The 21,672-nt window shown below is 46.4% G+C and overlaps 2 protein-coding genes across 2 annotated transcripts in view; one reads left to right on the top strand and one right to left on the bottom strand.

Annotated features, from left to right (window-relative positions):
• The window catches only part of LOC121557174 (iron-sulfur clusters transporter ABCB7, mitochondrial-like), a 77,047-nt gene extending 59,339 nt beyond the window's left edge, over nucleotides 1–17,708 (top strand). The window contains exons 12-16 of the mRNA XM_041871013.1: nucleotides 4,867–4,996; nucleotides 6,937–7,108; nucleotides 9,722–9,825; nucleotides 10,705–10,812; nucleotides 16,951–17,708. Of these exons, the coding sequence (XP_041726947.1) occupies nucleotides 4,867–4,996; nucleotides 6,937–7,108; nucleotides 9,722–9,825; nucleotides 10,705–10,812; nucleotides 16,951–17,169 (733 nt within the window). The 3' untranslated portion in view covers nucleotides 17,170–17,708. The remainder of the gene's footprint in view (nucleotides 1–4,866; nucleotides 4,997–6,936; nucleotides 7,109–9,721; nucleotides 9,826–10,704; nucleotides 10,813–16,950) is intronic.
• A 1,498-nt stretch (nucleotides 17,709–19,206) lies between these two features.
• On the bottom strand, nucleotides 19,207–21,288 carry LOC121557172 (zinc finger BED domain-containing protein 4-like). The gene is made up of 2 exons (XM_041871012.2): nucleotides 19,767–21,288; nucleotides 19,207–19,612 (listed from the first exon to the last, which is right to left on the bottom strand). Exons 1-2 carry the CDS (start codon nucleotides 20,945–20,947, stop codon nucleotides 19,207–19,209), a joined length of 1,587 nt encoding a protein of 528 aa, XP_041726946.2. The 5' UTR covers nucleotides 20,948–21,288.
• Nucleotides 21,289–21,672: the final 384 nt, after the last annotated feature.

Below are 21,672 nucleotides of genomic sequence, written 5' to 3'. Positions count from 1 at the left end.
ATTAATGTGGATGGAACTGCACAGGTAGCCTAGTTATTAATGTGGATGGAACTGCACAGGTAGCCTAGTTATTATGGTGGATGGAACTGCACAGGTAGCCTAGTTATTATGGTGGATGGAACTGCACAGGTAGCCTAGTTATTATGGTGGATGGAACTGCACAGGTAGCCTAGTTATTATGGTGGATGGAACTGCACAGGTAGCCTAGTTATTAATGTGGATGGAACTGCACAGGTAGCCTAGTTATTACGGTGGATGGAACTGCACAGGTAGCCTAGTTATTAATGTGGATGGAACTGCACAGGTAGCCTAGTTATTAATGTGGATGGAACTGCACAGGTAGCCTAGTTATTAATGTGGATGGAACTGCACAGGTAGCCTAGTTATTACGGTGGATGGAACTGCACAGGTAGCCTAGTTATTAATGTGGATGGAACTGCACAGGTAGCCTAGTTATTAATGTGGATGGAACTGCACAGGTAGCCTAGTTATTAATGTGGATGGAACTGCACAGGTAGCCTAGTTATTAATGTGGATGGAACTGCACAGGTAGCCTAGTTATTAATGTGGATGGAACTGCACAGGTAGCCTAGTTATTACGGTGGATGGAACTGCACAGGTAGCCTAGTTATTAATGTGGATGGAACTGCACAGGTAGCCTAGTTATTAATGTGGATGGAACTGCACAGGTAGCCTAGTTATTAATGTGGATGGAACTGCACAGGTAGCCTAGTTATTATGGTGGATGGAACTGCACAGGTAGCCTAGTTATTATGGTGGATGGAACTCTACAGGTAGCCTAGTTATTATGGTGGATGGAACTGCACAGGTAGCCTAGTTATTAATGTGGATGGAACTGCACAGGTAGCCTAGTTATTACGGTGGATGGAACTGCACAGGTAGCCTAGTTATTAATGTGGATGGAACTGCACAGGTAGCCTAGTTATTAATGTGGATGGAACTGCACAGGTAGCCTAGTTATTAATGTGGATGGAACTGCACAGGTAGCCTAGTTATTACGGTGGATGGAACTGCACAGGTAGCCTAGTTATTAATGTGGATGGAACTGCACAGGTAGCCTAGTTATTAATGTGGATGGAACTGCACAGGTAGCCTAGTTATTAATGTGGATGGAACTGCACAGGTAGCCTAGTTATTAATGTGGATGGAACTGCACAGGTAGCCTAGTTATTATGGTGGATGGAACTGCACAGGTAGCCTAGTTATTAATGTGGATGGAACTGCACAGGTAGCCTAGTTATTAATGTGGATGGAACTGCACAGGTAGCCTAGTTATTAATGTGGATGGAACTGCACAGGTAGCCTAGTTATTAATGTGGATGGAACTGCACAGGTAGCCTAGTTATTAATGTGGATGGAACTGCACAGGTAGCCTAGTTATTATGGTGGATGGAACTGCACAGGTAGCCTAGTTATTAATGTGGATGGAACTGCACAGGTAGCCTAGTTATTATGGTGGATGGAACTGCACAGGTAGCCTAGTTATTATGGTGGATGGAACTGCACAGGTAGCCTAGTTATTATGGTGGATGGAACTGCACAGGTAGCCTAGTTATTAATGTGGATGGAACTGCACAGGTAGCCTAGTTATTACGGTGGATGGAACTGCACAGGTAGCCTAGTTATTAATGTGGATGGAACTGCACAGGTAGCCTAGTTATTAATGTGGATGGAACTGCACAGGACCCTAGTTATTAATGTGGATGGAACTGCAAAGGTAGCCTAGTTATTACGGTGGATGGAACTGCACAGGTAGCCTAGTTATTACGGTGGATGGAACTGCACAGGTAGCCTAGTTATTAATGTGGATGGAACTGCACAGGTAGCCTAGTTATTAATGTGGATGGAACTGCACAGGTAGCCTAGTTATTACGGGTGGATGGAACTGCACAGGTAGCCTAGTTATTAATGTGGATGGAACTGCACAGGTAGCCTAGTTATTAATGTGGATGGAACTGCACAGGTAGCCTAGTTATTAATGTGGATGGAACTGCACAGGTAGCCTAGTTATTATGGTGGATGGAACTGCACAGGTAGCCTTGTTATTATGGTGGATGGAACTGCACAGGTAGCCTAGTTATTACGGTGGATGGAACTGCACAGGTAGCCTAGTTATTACGGTGGATGGAACTGCACAGGTAGCCTAGTTATTAATGTGGATGGAACTGCACAGGTAGCCTAGTTATTAATGTGGATGGAACTGCACAGGTAGCCTAGTTATTAATGTGGATGGAACTGCACAGGTAGCCTAGTTATTAATGTGGATGGAACTGCACAGGTAGCCTAGTTATTACAGTGGATGGAACTGCACAGGTAGCCTAGTTATTAATGTGGATGGAACTGCACAGGTAGCCTAGTTATTAATGTGGATGGAACTGCACAGGTAGCCTAGTTATTAATGTGGATGGAACTGCACAGGTAGCCTATTTTTTGGAGTGATTTGTTTGACAATGAGATGAAAACATCACACAACACCAATGATATGCACAACTGAGCCTGCACAGACTGAAAAACAACAGTAAAGGGGATAAGATGTTGACATGCCACAGTATCCCGTCTAAGATCAGCATATCCCAGGCATCTTATCCTGGTTTCACATAACCGGGATACAAGCTTTTTCGGGGTTATTGTAAACAGGATATTATGTTTTATATGCGTCAACTCAAAAACGGAATACTTGAGTGTCCCGATCAAGAACGAGATATTGGTATGCATGTAAATGTGGTCAATGGGTATGACATCTGTCTGTGTATAAACCAGCTCTACTTGGTGAATAGTTGGACGGCTGCTTCACTAATCTGTTCTAGTGGAAATGTATCTCTTATTGTCCTGACCTGTATTAAAATAATCCGCTCCAGTTACATCTGCAGGTTGTGGTTATAACCTTAAACCTTATTTAGCTTAGCACTGCAAGTTTAGTCTCTACTATAGTTCTAATGTCAGTCCTATTTCCCAAAAGTCATTGGTTCCACATTCAGGAAGAGCACCATAGGAATGATGGTTCTGTGTTTCAGGAAGAGCTCCATAGGAATGATGGTTCTGTGTTGTTTCAGGAAGAGCTCCATAGGAATGATGGTTCTGTGTTGTTTCAGGAAGAGCTCCATAGGAATGATGGTTCTGTGTTGTTTCAGGAAGAGCTCCATAGGAATGATGGTTCTGTGTTGTTTCAGGAAGAGCTCCATAGGAATGATGGTTCTGTGTTGTTTCAGGAAGAGCTCCATAGGAATGATGGTTCTGTGTTGTTTCAGGAAGAGCTCCATAGGAATGATGGTTCTGTGTTTCAGGAAGAGCTCCATAGGAATGATGGTTCTGTGTTTCAGGAAGAGCTCCATAGGAATGATGGTTCTGTGTTGTTTCAGGAAGAGCTCCATAGGAATGATGGTTCTGTGTTTCAGGAAGAGCTCCATAGGAATGATGGTTCTGTGTTTCAGGAAGAGCTCCATAGGAATTATGGTTCTGTGGTGTTTCAGGAAGAGCTCCATAGGAATTATGGTTCTGTGGTGTTTCAGGAAGAGCTCCATAGGAATGATGGTTCTGTGTTTCAGGAAGAGCACCATAGGAATGATGGTTCTGTGTTTCAGGAAGAGCACCATAGGAATGATGGTTCTGTGTTGTTTCAGGAAGAGCTCCATAGGAATGATGGTTCTGTGTTGTTTCAGGAAGAGCTCCATAGGAATGATGGTTCTGTGTTGTTTCAGGAAGAGCTCCATAGGAATGATGGTTCTGTGTTTCAGGAAGAGCTCCATAGGAATGATGGTTCTGTGTTTCAGGAAGAGCTCCATAGGAATGATGGTTCTGTTGGAAGAGCACCTGTTGTGGAAATTACCACCAGGGACACCTGAAGTCAATCTTAAATGAATCATTCTTTATTATCAGCAAGCTGGAGAGGTTCCAACAAACTTAATGCGCCATAGGACACGTCGGTCGGGAGCTCTGCCGGGGCAGTCCCGTTAGTTCCCTTCTATACTGCTTACACAGACAAGTTAGATTTGCATGATTTACATTATTCATCATTTAACGTTTGGTTCATGCATGTGACCGACCAATACCTCATGAGGCTTCTCCTCTTCAAGCTGAGACCTTGAAACTGAGAGACCCCTTTCGGTTCTCAAAGCAATGTTCTGGGCGTACTGCCAAATTGCTTATACTGATGGTGAGGATTCCTCCCAGGCACAATCGATCAGTCACTTGCATGAACCCAGTCGAATTGGTTATTAGAAAAGCGCAAACATAACATTTTCCCTCACACACCATAGGAATAATGGTTCTGTGTTTCAGGAAGAGCACCATAGGAATAATGGTTCTGTGTTTCAGGAAGAGCATCATAGGAATAATGGTTCTGTGTTTCAGGAAGAGCACCATAGGAATAATGGTTCTGTGTTTCAGGAAGAGCACCATATGAATTATGGTTCTGTGTTTCAGGAAGAGCACCATAGGAATAATGGTTATGTGGCGTTTCAGGAAGAGCACCATAGGAATAATGGTTCTGTGTTTCAGGAAGAGCATCATAGGAATAATGGTTCTGTGTTTCAGGACGAGCACCATAGGAATAATGGTTCTGTGGTGTTTCAGGAAGAGCTCCATAGGAATAATGGTTCTGTGGTGTTTCAGGAAGAGCACCATAGGAATTATGGTTCTGTGTTGTTTCAGGAAGAGCACCATAGGAATAATGGTTCTGTGTTGTTTCAGGAAGAGCACCATAGGAATGATGGTTCTGTGGTGTTTCAGGAAGAGCACCATAGGAATAATGGTTATGTGGTGTTTCAGGAAGAGCACCATAGGAATAATGGTTCTGTGGTGTTGTTTCAGGAAGAGCACCATAGGAATTATGGTTCTGTGTTTCAGGAAGAGCACCATAGTGCGCATGTTGTTCCGGTTTTACGAGCCCCAGAAGGGAAACATCTACATCGCTGGACAGAACATCAGAGACGTTGGACTGGACAGTCTGCGACGGGCCATAGGGGTGGTACCACAGGTAAACTACCTTGATTTTGATTGAACTTATTGATCCTGTATTAATTTGACTTGGACAATAAACTCTCATAACAAGGGGGCACAGTGGAAACATATAGAAACTACAGGTTATTTCCGTCAGATGTTGAAAGAACAGTTTGTTTCTTTGTTCAGTGTGTTTCTACAAGTTTCTACACTTTATTTTGTCCTCTCCTGATGTTTCCTCTCCTCAAGTTGAGCTGAAGGTATTGATTTGACTGTACTGTTTCCTCTCCTCAAGTTGAGCTGAAGGTATTGATTTGACTGTACTGTTTCCTCTCCTCAAGTTGAGCTGAAGGTATTGATTTGACTGTACTGTTTCCTCTCCTCAAGTTGAGCTGAAGGTATTGATTTGACTGTACTGTTTCCTCTCCTCAAGTTGAGCTGAAGGTATTGATTTGACTGTACTGTTTCCTCTCCTCAAGTTGAGCTGAAGGTATTGATTTGACTGTACTGTTTCCTCTCCTCAAGTTGAGCTGAAGGTATTGATTTGACTGTACTGTTTCCTCTCCTCAAGTTGAGCTGAAGGTATTGATTTGACTGTACTGTTTCCTCTCCTCAAGTTGAGCTGAAGGTATTGATTTTACTGTACTGTTTCCTCTCCTCAAGTTGAGCTGAAGGTATTGATTTGACTGTACTGTTTCCTCTCCTCAAGTTGAGCTGAAGGTATTGATTTGACTGTACTGTTTCCTCAAGTTGAGCTGAAGGTATTGATTTGACTGTACTGTTTCCTCTCCTCAAGTTGAGCTGAAGGTATTGATTTGACTGTACTGTTTCCTCTCCTCAAGTTGAGCTGAAGGTATTGATTTGACTGTACTGTTTCCTCTCCTCAAGTTGAGCTGAAGGTATTGATTTGACTGTACTGTTTCCTCTCCTCAAGTTGAGCTGAAGGTATTGATTTGACTGTACTGTTTCCTCTCCTCAAGTTGAGCTGAAGGTATTGATTTGACTGTACTGTTTCCTCTCCTCAAGTTGAGCTGAAGGTATTGATTTGACTGTACTGTTTCCTCTCCTCAAGTTGAGCTGAAGGTATTGATTTGACTGTACTGTTTTCTCTCCTCAAGTTGAGCTGAAGGTATTGATTTGACTGTACTGTTTCCTCTCCTCAAGTTGAGCTGAAGGTATTGATTTGACTGTACTGTTTCCTCTCCTCAAGTTGAGCTGAAGGTATTGATTTGACTGTACTGTTTCCTCTCCTCAAGTTGAGCTGAAGGTATTGATTTGACTGTACTGTTTCCTCTCCTCAAGTTGAGCTGAAGGTATTGATTTGACTGTACTGTTTCCTCTCCTCAAGTTGAGCTGAAGGTATTGATTTGACTGTACTGTTTCCTCTCCTCAAGTTGAGCTGAAGGTATTGATTTGACTGTACTGTTTCCTCTCCTCAAGTTGAGCTGAAGGTATTGATTTGACTGTACTGTTTCCTCTCCTCAAGTTGAGCTGAAGGTATTGATTTGACTGTACTGTTTCCTCAAGTTGAGCTGAAGGTATTGATTTGACTGTACTGTTTCCTCTCCTCAAGTTGAGCTGAAGGTATTGATTTGACTGTACTGTTTCCTCTCCTCAAGTTGAGCTGAAGGTATTGATTTGACTGTACTGTTTCCTCTCCTCAAGTTGAGCTGAAGGTATTGATTTGACTGTACTGTTTCCTCTCCTCAAGTTGAGCTGAAGGTATTGATTTGACTGTACTGTTTCCTCTCCTCAAGTTGAGCTGAAGGTATTGATTTGACTGTACTGTTTCCTCTCCTCAAGTTGAGCTGAAGGTATTGATTTGACTGTACTGTTTCCTCTCCTCAAGTTGAGCTGAAGGTATTGATTTGACTGTACTGTTTCCTCTCTACACTCTCTTCTCTCATTACGCTCTCTTGTCTCTTTGTCTGTCTCTCACTCTCCCCCCCTCTCCCCACCCCCCTCCTTCCTACCCAGGATGCAGTGCTCTTCCATAACACCATCTTCTACAACCTTCAGTACGGGAACATCAACGCCACGCCAGAGGAGGTTTACCAGGTTGCACGGCTGGCAGGGATACACGACGCCATCCTCAGGATGCCACATGGATACGACACTCAGGTCGGGGAGAGGGGACTCAAACTGTCAGGTAGGGACGGGGAGAGGGTACTCAATCTGTCAGGTAGGGGTCGGGGAGAGGGGACTCAAACTGTCAGGTAGGGGTCGGGGAGAGGGTACTCAAACTGTCAGGTAGGGACGGGGAGAGGGGACTCAAACTGTCAGGTAGGGGTCGGGGAGAGGGGACTCAATCTGTCAGGTAGGGGTCGGGGAGAGGGGACTCAAACTGTCAGGTAGGGGTCGGGGAGAGGGTACTCAATCTGTCAGGTAGGGGTCGGGGAGAGGGGACTCAAACTGTCAGGTAGGGGTCGGGGAGAGGGTACTCAAACTGTCAGGTAGGGGTCGGGGAGAGGGTACTCAATCTGTCAGGTAGGGGTCGGGGAGAGGGGACTCAAACTGTCAGGTAGGGGTCGGGGAGAGGGTACTCAAACTGTCAGGTAGGGGTCGGGGACTCAAACTGTCAGGTAGGGGTCGGGGAGAGGGGACTCAAACTGTCAGGTAGGGGTCGGGAGAGGGACTCAAACTGTCAGGTAGGGGTCAGGAGAGGGGACTCAAACTGTCAGGTAGGGGTCGGGAGAGGGTACTCAAACTGTCAGGTAGGGGTCGGGGAGAGGGGACTCAAACTGTCAGGTAGGGGTCGGGGAGAGGGGACTCAAACTGTCAGGTAGGGGTCGGGGAGAGGGGACTCAAACTGTCAGGGAGGGGTCGGGGAGAGGGGACTCAAACTGTCAGGTAGGGACGGGGAGAGGGTACTCAAACTGTCAGGTAGGGGTCGGGGAGAGGGTACTCAAACTGTCAGGTAGGGGTCGGGGAGAGGGTACTCAAACTGTCAGGTAGGGACGGGGAGAGATGCTTGGCGCACCGCTGTCTTTGGACAGATAACATGGTAATAGACTGCTTGTAAAGCCATAATAATCTTTGTTTAAAATGATTCAACTTTAACCTTGATAATCTTCCTAACACCATTCAAAGACAATGAATTACAGCCAGTGCTTTAGAGAAAACCGACAGTGTTTGTATAGTGGAGAAGGGCCAGGAGAGGGCTCCAGCCTGGTATCTAGTGTTGATGAGGACGTGACTGAAGCTAGTTGTCTAGTGGAGAAGGGCCAGGAGAGGGCTCCAGCCTGGTATCTAGTGTTGATGAGGACGTGACTGAAGCTAGTTGTCTAGTGGAGAAGGGCCAGGAGAGGGCTTCAGCCTGGTATCTAGTGTTGATGAGGACGTGACTGAAGCTAGTTGTCTAGTGGAGAAGGGCCAGGGAGAGGGCTTCAGCCTGGTATCTAGTGTTGATGATGACGTGACTGAAGCTAGTTGTCTAGTGGAGAAGGGCCAGGAGAGGGCTTCAGCCTGGTATCTAGTGGAGAAGGGCCAGGAGAGGGCTCCAGCCTGGTATCTAGTGTTGATGAGGACGTGACTGAAGCTAGTTGTCTAGTGGAGAAGGGCCAGGAGAGGGCTCCAGCCTGGTATCTAGTGTTGATGAGGACGTGACTGAAGCTAGTTGTCTAGTGGAGAAGGGCCAGGAGAGGGCTCCAGCCTGGTATCTAGTGTTGATGAGGACGTGACTGAAGCTAGTTGTCTAGTGGAGAAGGGCCAGGAGAGGGCTTCAGCCTGGTATCTAGTGTTGATGAGGACGTGACTGAAGCTAGTTGTCTAGTGGAGAAGGGCCAGGAGAGGGCTTCAGCCTGGTATCTAGTGTTGATGAGGACGTGACTGAAGCTAGTTGTCTAGTGGAGAAGGGCCAGGAGAGGGCTTCAGCCTGGTATCTAGTGTTGATGATGACGTGACTGAAGCTAGTTGTCTAGTGGAGAAGGGCCAGGAGAGGGCTTCAGCCTGGTATCTAGTGGAGAAGGGCCAGGAGAGGGCTCCAGCCTGGTATCTAGTGTTGATGAGGACGTGACTGAAGCTAGTTGTCTAGTGGAGAAGGGCCAGGAGAGGGCTCCAGCCTGGTATCTAGTGTTGATGAGGACGTGACTGAAGCTAGTTGTCTAGTGGAGAAGGGCCAGGAGAGGGCTCCAGCCTGGTATCTAGTGTTGATGAGGACGTGACTGAAGCTAGTTGTCTAGTGGAGAAGGGCCTGGAGAGGGCTTCAGCCTGGTATCTAGTGTTGATGAGGACGTGACTGAAGCTAGTTGTTGTTCTACTGTTACTACTGGGGTGTTTTATATCAACCAGTCTGACCTGGCTCTAGATATGTGTATGCTTCCTGTCCTGTCTGTTGCCGGGTGTGTCAAGACTGCATTATTGACTTCCTGTTCTGTCTCTGTTGCCGGGTGTGTCAAGACTGCATTATGTACTTCCTGTGCTGTCTCTGTTGCCGGGTGTGTCAAGACTGCATTATTGACTTCCTGTGCTGTCTCTGTTGCCGGGTGTGTCAAGACTGCATTATTGACTTCCTGTGCTGTCTCTGTTGCCGGGTGTGTCAATACTGCATTATTGACTTCCTGTGCTGTCTCTGTTGCCGGGTGTGTCAAGACTGCATTATTGACTTCCTGTTCTGTCTCTGTTGCCGGGTGTGTCAAGACTGCATTATTGACTTCCTGTTTTGTCTCTGTTGCCGGGTGTGTCAAGACTGCATTATTGACTTCCTGTTTTGTCTCTGTTGCCGGGTGTGTCAAGACTGCATGATGTACTTGGTGTGTTTCAGGTGGGGAGAAGCAGCGTGTGGCCATAGCCAGGGCCATACTGAAGAACCCTCCTATCCTGCTGTATGATGAAGCTACGTCCTCACTGGACTCGATCACTGAGGAGGTAACCCACACACTTCACAATCTCCTGTTGTCTCTTCTGCAGCTCAACTCAGTGTACCAACCAACCTGTCAGCTCAGTAGATGTTAGGGGGACAGAAAGAGTAACTGCCCTGAACTTGGAGAGGATAGACCACATCATATTATACATGTCCATTTTTATTGCGTTCTTATTGTAAAGTTTTTTATACTTCATGTTCCTGTGTTGTTTCTCTACAGCATTCTAAAACTATTTCTAATACATGCGGTAAAGAGGTCAATCGAACTCGACCAATACAATGGAATTGCCATGGAAACGTGTGGCGGAAAGGTCCCAAATCTCCTCATTGCCCTCAGCAAAATTAGGATATTGTTTGTGAATTTCACACTGTTGAAGTCAAAATCTGAGTATAATGCTTGTATGGGATGTCAACACCAACACATGTTCAGCCATTGTTAACAATCAACCGCATTACAGTTAAAAAAGACTGACTACCACCATCGATTTCTGTATGCTAGCTATGCTAACCAGCTTATACGAATGGGAGTTAGCATTTAGCAGCCACTTCTTCTAAACCTGAAAAGGGACCACTTCTACGTGTTATGCTCGGTAACAGCCAAATATATCCACCTCGGACTTAATTAACCAAATTGTGGGCCTGTTATATACATAAATCATAACGGATTTGACATATCGACTTTGTTAGGTCAGATTTGTTGAATGTGCGCCAATCTAGTCAATGGAATGTCTGTGTTCCATTAACTCCTGAACCGCATCTATACTTGATGTTCCTGTGTTGTTTCTCTACAACATTCTAGAACTATTTCTAACACTTGATGTTCCTGTGTTGTAAAACGTTTAGAACTATTTTGAATACTTCATGGTGATTCTGTGTACTTCTAGAACATTCTTAGTTCCATGAAGGGTCTGGTTCAGGACCGGACGTCGGTGTTCATCGCTCACAGACTGTCCACCATCGTAGACGCAGACGAGATCATCGTACTCAACAAGGTAAGAAGACCTTCTCATAGTGATATGTCCAGGGTAAGAAGACCTTCTCATAGTGATATGTCCAGGGTAAGAAGACCTTCTCATAGTGATATGTCCAGGGTAAGAAGACCTTCTCATAGTGATATGTCCAGGGTAAGAAGACCTTCTCATAGTGATATGTCCAGGGTAAGAAGACCTTCTCATAGTGATATGTCCAGGGTAAGAAGACCACCTCATAGTGATATGTCCAGGGTAAGAAGACCTTCTCATAGTGATATGTCCAGGGTAAGAAGACCTTCTCATAGTGATATGTCCAGGGTAAGAAGACCTTCTCATAGTGATATGTCCAGGGTAAGAAGACCTTCTCATAGTGATATGTCCAGGGTAAGAAGACCTTCTCATAGTGATATGTCCAGGGTAAGAAGACCTTCTCATAGTGATATGTCCAGGGTAAGAAGACCTTCTCATAGTGATATGTCCAGGGTAAGAAGACCTTCTCATAGTGATATGTCCAGGGTAAGAAGACCTTCTCATAGTGATATGTCCAGGGAGGGAGCTTAAAGACGTCCTCCAGCGATCGTTTTGTCTTTTTAAAACTTTTCCTGTTGAAAAGCAATATGCCAAGTATAAATACAGTAAAGTACACACAAGGAGTATTACTTTACTGTAATTCCATACTTTGGAATATCACTTGTCAACAGGAAAAGTTCAAAGTTCAAAAATCACTGGAAGACGTGTTTAAGGATTTCGGCTAGCAGACCACGATTTCTTCTACCTCGGATAACATTCAGGTCCCAAATCTGGGCCATGCCAAAATGTCCCTGGCCTGGTCCATTTGTCTAGCGCACTAGCTTAATTTCCCTCCACCAGAACAGACCCTGAGACCTCCACAGTATCAGCCTGAGACCTCCACAGTATCAGCCTGAGACCTCCACAGTATCAGCCTGAGACCTCCACAGTATCAGCCTGAGACCTCCACAGCATCAGCCTGAGACCTCCACAGCATCAGCCTGAGACCTCCACAGCATCAGCCTGAGACCTCCACAGTATCAGCCTGAGACCTCCACAGTATCAGCCTGAGACCTCCACAGTATCAGCCTGAGACCTCCACAGTATCAGCCTGAGACCTCCACAGTATCAGCCTGAGACCTCCACAGTATCAGCCTGAGACCTCCACAGTATCAGCCTGAGACCTCCACAGTATCAGCCTGAGACCTCCACAGCATCAGCCTGAGACCTCCACAGCATCAGCCTGAGACCTCCACAGTATCAGCCTGAGACCTCCACAGTATCAGCCTGAGATGTGTAATGGCTACATACTGTGGTAGTTTCCCAGAAGCATGTTATGTTCATCTTTAGAACCATCGTAGGAGCATCGTTAAAACCATTGTTAGTAAAGTTGCACCTGAAAACACTCGTTATTTACTGACTGCCTCAGACCACTAGAACAGCTAAGTGCCTCGTTAGATGCTTTTTTGCCCCTTCGTGTCACTTTACACACAATCAAGATGTTTATCTGTCTCCATGTGACCGCTGATAACTTCAGAACAAAGTTGACTACAAATAGGTCTACGTACAAAGTCCCAATGTCTTTGCAGTTGTTACAAACAAGCGGAGGAATAAAATCTGCTTGAAATGGAAACCAAGATGACTGTAGGATGATTGAAGGATAGCTATATAGGCCTATATATTTAAATCATATTGAAATACATTTTATGTTCATTCAACTGAGGTCTATTTTGCTAATTGTAGGCTACTGTCTAATTTTTTTGCCTAAATATATTTCATGATGTGTAACGTGCACAATGATTTAGGACATACCTATAGGGTAGGCTAGGTATTAGAATAAGCTGCCTCAATATTAGCTGCTATCGGTGGTAGGCCTAATGTCTCTCTAGGACCTGATCTGTCGTCAGTATTGTGGAATAATTATAATGTTATGGAAAGATTTGAATGGCGAAATCTGATCCGAGATCAGTGGTTCCTTTTCTCTCTATCCTATCGAAAAATGCCACAACGCATATGGCGAACTTTCTCTCTGCGTGGTGTTTTGGCAAACACGTTACATCTTCGTCTCTCTGTGTGGTGTTTTGTGAAACACGTTACATCTTCGGCCGTTATAGGAAAGATGCATCGTTAAAACACTTCTAAGCCTAAATGCCATGGCTATGGGGAAACCGGGCCCTGTTTAGTCTAAATACCATGGCTATGGGGAAACCGGGCCCTGTTTAGTCTAAATACCATGGCTATGGGGAAACCGGGCCCTGTTTAGTCTAAATACCATGGCTATGGGGAAACCGGGCCCTGTTTAGTCTAAATACCATGGCTATGGGGAAACCGGGCCCTGTTTAGTCTAAATACCATGGCTGTGGGGAAACCGGGCCCTGTTTAGTCTAAATACCATGGCTATGGGGAAACCGGGCCCTGTTTAGTCTAAATACCATGGCTATGGGGAAACCGGGCCCTGTTTAGTCTAAATACCATGGCTATGGGGAAACCGAGCCCTGTTTAGTCTAAATACCATGGCTATGGGGAAACCGGGCCCTGTTTAGTCTAAATACCATGGATATGGGGAAACCGGGCCCTGTTTAGCCTAAATACCATGGCTATGGGGAAACCGGGCCTTGTTTAGCCTAAATACCATGGCTATGGGGTAACCGGGCCCTGTTTAGCCTAAATACCATGGCTATGGGGAAACGGGCCCTGTTTAGCCTAAATACCATGGCTATGGGGAAACCGGGCCCTGTTTAGTCTAAATACCATGGCTATGGGGAAACCGGGCCCTGTTTAGCCTAAATGCCATGGCTATGGGGAAACCGGGCCCTGTTTAGCCTAAATGCCATGGCTATGGGGAAACCGGGCCCTGTTTAGCCTAAATACTATGGCTATGGGGAAACCGGGCCCTGTTTAGCCTAAATACTATGGCTATGGGGAAACCGGGCCCTGTTTAGTCTAAATACCATGGCTATGGGTAAACCGGGCCCTGTTTAGCCTAAATACCATGGCTATGGGGAAACCGGGCCCTGTTTAGCCTAAATACCATGGCTATGGGGAAACCGGGCCCTGTTTAGCCTAATTGCCATGGCTATGGGGAAACCGGGCCCTGTTTAGCCTAAATGCCATGGCTATGGGGAAACCGGGCCCTGTTTAGCCGAAATGCCATGGCTATGGGGAAACCGGGCCCTGTTTAGCCTAAATGCCATGGCTATGGGGAAACCGGGCCCTGTTTAGCCTAAATACCATGGCTATGGGGAAACCGGGCCCTGTTTAGCCTAAATACCATGGCTATGGGGAAACCGGGCCCTGTTTAGCCTAATTGCCATGGCTATGGGGAAACCGGGCCCTGTTTGCCTGAAATGCCATGGCTATGGGGAAACCGGGCCCTGTTTGCTGAAATGCCATGGCTATGGGGAAACCGGGCCCTGTTTAGCCTAAATGCCATGGCTATGGGGAAACCGGGCCCTGTTTAGCCTAAATACCATGGCTATGGGGAAACCGGGCCCTGTTTAGCCTAAATACCATGGCTATGGGGAAACCGGGCCCTGTTTAGCCTAAATACCATGGCTATGGGGAAACCGGGCCCTGTTTAGCCTAAATACCATGGCTATGGGGAAACCGGGCCCTGTTTAGCCTAAATACCATGGCTATGGGGAAACCGGGCCCTGTTTAGTTATGTACCTCCTTTAGGCTCTTACGTCTATTGAGGAAGAGTTCTCACTTACAACATTAATCTAGTTAGGTAGGAGTAGAGAGGACTGAGGAATAGAAAGAGATGGAGAGAGGACTGAGGAGTAGAGAGGACTGAGGATTAGAGAGGACTGAGGAATAGAGAGGACTGAGGAATAGAGAGGACTGAGGAATAGAGAGGACTGAGGAATAGAGAGGACTGAGGAATAGAGAGGACTGAGGAATAGAGAGGACTGAGGAATAGAGAGGACTGAGGAATAGAGAAGACTGAGGAATAGAGAAGACTGAGGAATAGAGGGAGAGGACTGAGGAATAGAGGGAGAGGACTGAGGAATAGAGGGAGAGGACTGAGGAATAGAGGGAGAGGACTGAGGAATAGAGGGAGAGGACTGAGGAATAGAGGGAGAGGACTGAGGAATAGAGGGAGAGGACTGAGGAATAGAGGGAGAGGACTGAGGAATAGAGGGAGAGGACTGAGGAATAGAGGGGAGAGGACTGAGGAATAGAGGGAGAGGACTGAGGAATAGAGGGAGAGGACTGAGGAATAGAGGGAGAGGACTGAGGAATAGAGGGAGAGGACTGAGGAATAGAGGGAGAGGACTGAGGAATAGATGGAGAGGACTGAGGATTAGATGGAGAGGACTGAGGATTAGATGGAGAGGACTGAGGATTAGATGGAGAGGACTGAGGATTAGATGGAGAGGACTGAGGATTAGATGGAGAGGACTGAGGATTAGATGGAGAGGACTGAGGATTAGATGGAGAGGACTGAGGATTAGATGGAGAGGACTGAGGATTAGATGGAGAGGACTGAGGATTAGATGGAGAGGACTGAGGATTAGATGGAGAGGACTGAGGATTAGATGGAGAGGACTGAGGATTAGATGGAGAGGACTGAGGATTAGATGGAGAGGACTGAGGATTAGATGGAGATGACTGAGGATTAGATGGAGAGAGGAATAGAAGGAGATGGAGAGAGGAATAGAAGGAGATGGAGAGAGGAATAGAAGGAGATGGAGAGAGGAATAGAAGGAGATGGAGAGAGGAATAGAAGGAGATGGAGAGAGGAATAAAAGGAGATGGAGAGAGGAATAGAAGGAGATGGAGAGAGGAATAGAAAGAGATGGAGAGGAGAGAGGACTGAGGGAGTGGAGAGAGGACTGAGGGAGTGGAGAGAGGACTGAGGGAGTGGAGAGAGGACTGAGGAGAGAGGACTGAGGAGAGAGGACTGAGGAATAGATAGAGAGGAGAGAGGACTGAGGGAGAGGAGAGAGGACTGAGGGAGAGGAGAGAGGACTGAGGAATAGATAGAGAGGAGAGGGGGTTTGGTTTGCTTGTCGTGTGGTGCGTCTTAGTGCTCTGAAAGCTGTTGGTGGTGTTTCCTATGTTCCCCCAGGAACGTAGGCAGAGCGTCAGATGGAGAGATCAGAAGGTCGTCGTGGCGAGGAGGCCTGTTATGCCGTGTTGTCATGGTGTCGGCTCGTTAAGTCACAGAGTTAGAAACCGTCAGTTACGTGCCTGGTATAGGCGTGGTATAGTTACGTGCCTGGTATAGGCGTGGTATAGTTACGTGCCTGGTATAGGCGTGGTATAGTTACGTGCCTGGTATAGGCGTGGTATAGTTACGTGCCTGGTATAGGCGTGGTATAGTTACGTGCATGCCCGCGGTGCCAACACTTCTGCCTAGCTCCCTGGGGGTTGGGATACTTTTATTAGTGGGGGGGTGTCAGTAGGGAACAGTAACAGTAGTGCGAGAGGCATCAGGGAGGTAGGGGGGGTTTCATAGAGGGAGCGTTGCCTCATCACTGTAGAGGCATCAGGGAGGTAGGGGGGTTTCATAGAGGGAGCGTTGCCTCATCACTGTAGAGGCATCAGGGAGGTAGGGGGGTTTCATAGAGGGAGCGTTGCCTCATCACTGTAGAGGCATCAGGGAGGTAGGGGGGTTTCATAGAGGAGCGTTGCCTCATCACTGTAGAGGCATCAGGGAGGTAGGGGGGTTTCATAGAGGAGCGTTGCCTCATCACTGTAGAGGCATCAGGGAGGTAGGGGGGGTTTCATAGAGGGAGCGTTGCCTCATCACTGTAGAGGCATCAGGGAGGTAGGGGGGGTTTCATAGAGGGAGCGTTGCCTCATCACTGTAGAGGCATCAGGGAGGTAGGGGGGGTTTCATAGAGGGAGCGTTGCCTCATCACTGTAGAGGCATCAGGGAGGTAGGGGGGGTTTCATAGAGGGAGCGTTGCCTCATCACTGTAGAGTTTACATTACCATTCATTCTGTATGTCTCCCATTCAATACTTAATTCTGTGTCAGTCCTTTTTACATGGACTTTGGTCTGACTCAACTAGACTTTATAGTAGCATAATCCTCCTCCTCCTCCTCCTCCCCCCTGTCCTTCTCCCCCTCTCCCCATCTGTCTCCCCTCTCCCCTCCCCCTCTCCCCTCTCCCCTCCCCCTCTCCCCTCTCCCCTCCAGGGGAAGATAGCAGAGCGAGGAGACCACCACTCTCTGCTGGCTACTCCAGGGTCTCTGTACGCTGACCTGTGGAACACTCAGAACAGTAAGATACTGAACAGTAGGAACAGCCCAGTGGAGCTGCAGCCAGAGAGACTCAGCCAGAAGGAGCAGGAGAGGAAGAAACTACAGGAGGAGATCATGAACAGTGTCAAGGGCTGTGGGAACTGCTCCTGTTGAGGAGAGACAAGGACAGGAGGCCACCTCTTCCCCACCTGCTTCAATACTTGTCCTCCCTCCCTTCCTCCCTCCCTCCCTCCTCCTTCCTTCACAGCCTGCACTCAGGGGAGGGTACACCTACATCTCTCTCCATCTCACCCCTGCCACGCCAAACCCTGTAACCCACTCCCGGCGGGCTGCCCCTCCCCCTGCTCTTCCTGAGAAGGCGATTGGTGGCCGAAGAGGAGACTGAGGAGCAAGGCTGTCTGCCATTGGCTCATGTCTACAGAGTGGCAACGTTCGTCTGCCAATCCTCAGCCCAAACCATGCATAAGAGACCTTGTATATGATGGCATGTTGGATATGATGACATCATGTTGTATATGATGACATCGTGTTGTATATGATGACATCGTGTTGTATATGATGACATCATGTTGTTAGAACATTACTGATCAACATGAGTCAGTTTCATTCTGAAGATCGTGTAGCTCAGTTGGTAGAGCATGGCGCTTGCCACGCCAGGGTTGTGGGTTCGATTCCCACTGGGGGCCAGTATGAAAAATTTATGCACTCACTTAACTGTAAGTCTCTCTCTGGATAAGAGCGTCTGCTAAATGACTAAAATGTAAAGTTCTGTCCCAAATGCCAACCTATTTCCTGTGAGCTCTGGTCAAAGTAGTGCACTATATAGTTATAGTACACTATGGGCTGTGGTCAAAGTAGTGCACTATATAGTTATAGTACACTATGGGCAGTGGTCAAAGTAGTGCACTATATAGTTATAGTACACTATGGGCAGTGGTCAAAGTAGTGCACTATATAGTTATAGTACACTATGGGCTATGGTCAAAGTAGTGCACTATATAGTTATAGTACACTATGGGCTATGGTCAAAGTAGTGCACTATATAGTTATAGTACACTATGGGCAGTGGTCAAAGTAGTGCACTATATAGTTATAGTACACTATGGGCTATGGCCAAAGTAGTGCACTATATAGTTATAGTACACTATGGGCTGTGGTCAAAGTAGTGCACTATATAGTTATAGTACACTATGGGCTATGGTCAAAGTAGTGCACTATATAGTTATAGTACACTATGGGCTATGGTCAAAGTAGTGCACTATATAGTTATAGTACACTATGGGCAGTGGTCAAAGTAGTGCACTATATAGTTATAGTACACTATGGGCTGTGGTCAAAGTAGTGCACTATATAGTTATAGTACACTATGGGCAGTGGTCAAAGTAGTGCACTATATAGTTATAGTACACTATGGGCTATGGTCAAAGTAGTGCACTATATAGTTATAGTACACTATGGGCTATGGTCAAAGTAGTGCACTATATAGTTATAGTACACTATGGGCAGTGGTCAAAGTAGTGCACTATATAGTTATAGTACACTATGGGCTATGGCCAAAGTAGTGCACTATATAGTAATGATGGGAAGTTCGGCTCTTTTCTGAGAGCCGGCTCTTTTGACTCGGCTCCCAAAGAAGAGCCGGCTCTTTCGACTCCCGAACGGCTCTTTATTTAGGATCTTTTGTAGCCTATATTTTACCTTAACTTTGAAAAAAAATCATGGTTTATGTGTTGAAAACCCTTTTGCTTTCAGTGTTTTTATGAGAGACCTTATAATGCCTAATTCTGTGCATTTATTCTGTGACAAAACCACTCTTACATTTGTTTATTTCAATTAAACTTTTTTATTGCACAAATTAACAATAAACTTCAAACAAATCCACAGAACAGAATCAAAACCAGAACCAAACTCCAGCAAACAGCATTAGTCCTCAGGGCAGGTTGGCATTCAGGAAGATCAGATGCCTCAGCTTGGATGGGCTGATAGGCCTGATACGATTTCGCCTCTCCGTGAGTATCTGCCCTGTTTTGGAGAAGATTCTCTCAGAAGGAACTGATGTGGCAACAATACATAGTCTCCCCTCCATCACCTTCACCAGGAGTGGAAAGACTGAGGCCTTGGCCTGCCACCAGCTCAGTGGGTCTTCTGCTCTCTGGATGAGGGGCTCCTCAAGGTAGCTCCTCACCTCCATTATAGCATCAGCTGTCGGATTTCTCCTTGAAGCATCTCCTGTAGCTCTGTCATCAAAAGCCTCCAAACAGCAGAGGTTTGCTGCTCCTCCTCCACTTGGCCCTGTAATGGTGGAGCTGGCTGGCTGCTGGGGGTGCATTTTGCTGCTGCTGCTGCACTAATCCTCTGAAGAGCTTCATCAACAGCTCTACGATCACTGAAGGCAAGTTTTTTAAACCTTGGATCCAATAAGGTAGTTTCTGAAAGGACAGTGTTGTACTCCATCCGCAGAAATTTGCGGTCCATGGCTGAACAAAGAGCTGCAACTAATTCCTTCACTTTCTGCACAGTTACTGTCCATTGGTTCTCGGCTGTCACCAGCTGCAGACCTTTGCAAAGCAGGAGCATTTTCGAGGCTGTGACATAGCTGAAGGAGAGAAAACAGCAACTTTTAGAATTTAGTTTTTTAAAAGTATGTGGCATATTATACGTGATGCATTATACTGTATGTGTTGTGTTTGCAATGTATAATAGTGACTGAATAGTAGTAGAGAAAACAATGCTTCAATGGTTCTAGGTACCTGTCTGCACTTATCTCCACAGTCACCTCCTGGAATGGTTGCAGGACGGCGCAGACCTCTTTCACCAGCTCCCATTCCTCTTGGCTTAATGGCTCAATAGATGCGTTGATGAGGGCCAGGGTGGAGATGATGGCATCTTTTATTTCAAGCATTCGTTTCAACATATCAAATGTAGAGTTCCACCTGGTGGCACACTCTTGTTTGGGCCTCAGTTCAGGAATCCCCATTTGGCGCTGTGTGGACTTTAGCTTCTGTGCTGCTACTGTGCTTTTGTGGAAAAACTCCACAACAGCCTTCACCTTATCCACGGTTGTTTTGATCACCTTCAGAGCATCTCTAACCACCAGGTTTAGTGTATGCGCCAGACATGGGTGATGGGTCCACTTCAAAACTTTTATGGCTTTGGTGATGTTTGCAGCATTATCACTCACACAGCACACCACTTTGTCCTCTACTTGCCACTCTTTTGCCACTCTTAGTAGCTCCACTGCCAAGTTTTCTGCAGTGTGTCTGTCGGTGAACTCGAAGCAGTCCAGAAGGCAAGATGTCATCTTGTAATCTTCAATAAAGTGGCAAGTGACAGACATGAAAGAGCAGGTTGTTCTGGAGGTCCAGCAGTCAGTTGTCAGGCAAACTGATGGAGCTTTTGTCACCCTTTCTTGCCATAATGCACGTTCTGTGTCATATAGTTTTGGGATCATTGTTTGGGAAAGTGTTTTTCTACTGGGTAGAGTGTATGTGGGATTTAGGGCTTTGACAAAGTTTTTCATTCCTTTGTCCTCCACAATGGAAAAGGGTTGAAAATCAGAAGCTACCATTTTAGCCAACTCATCATCAATACTGTGCTGTTTGGCTGGGGTCATCAGTTTAGGTAAAAACTGACTTATTTTGCTTTGAGTTGCAGTAGGAGAGGTTATACTTGCACGCATGGGGATGGCAGTAGACGTTACAGCAGCTGTTGTTCTGGTATGAGACACACCAGGATCAGTAGATGGTGAGCTGGCTTGCCCTCTCTCCTCTAACTGCACTGTAGGATGGACAGTTCTTGTATGTCTATGCAGGTTTGTGGTGGAACCTGCTCTTATAGTGACCTTCGTTTTGCAGTGAAGGCACTCTGCTTTCTTGTTCCCAATATCTTTAAACTGCAGCCAGATGCTGCTTCGCTTTCTAGTGTCACTCATAGTTAAACGACACGACAATGCAAGACGCACACACGCTCCTCAGTCCGCTCTGTCTCTCTCTTCACTTGCAGTGGAGTCAAGTGGTGTGTCTGCCCCGCCCCCTCTCTGTTTACACATCCTTAATTCTCACGTGAATGCCGCATGCTGGTCGCCATGCTGGCCAATCATAACAGACCTCTGTGAAAGTGAAACCTAAGCAGCGAATGGGCAAAAAACTGGGAGCCGGCTCTCACTCGATGCGAGCCGGCTCTTCTGATTCACTACAAAGAGCCGGCTCTCAGAGCCGATGCTTGTGCGCATGACCCATCACTACTATATAGTTATAGTACACTATGGGCTATGGTCAAAGTAGTGCACTATATAGTTATAGTACACTATGGGCTGTGGTCAAAGTAGTGCACTATATAGGGAATAGGGTGCCATTCTCTGGTCTAAAGTAGTGCACTATATAGGGAATAGGGTGTCATTCTCTGGTCTAAAGTAGTGCACTATATAGGGAATAGGGTGCCATTCTCTGGTCAAAGTAGTGCACTATATAGGGAATAGGGGGCCATTCTCTGGTCTAAAGTAGTGCACTATATAGGGAATAGGGTGCCATTTGGGATGCGGCCTGAGATATTTGAGTATTTCTGACTGCGTTTTCTGTAGGAAGATGGATGCCTTGATGTTGATTTGAATACATTTTTAACTAGTTCTTCCATATCATTGGGAGGTGTAGGTAGGTG

Source organism: Coregonus clupeaformis, unplaced genomic scaffold, assembly GCF_020615455.1.
Source record: "Coregonus clupeaformis isolate EN_2021a unplaced genomic scaffold, ASM2061545v1 scaf0022, whole genome shotgun sequence".
NCBI lineage: Eukaryota > Metazoa > Chordata > Actinopteri > Salmoniformes > Salmonidae > Coregonus > Coregonus clupeaformis.
This window is presented reverse-complemented; position numbering and strand designations above follow the sequence as displayed.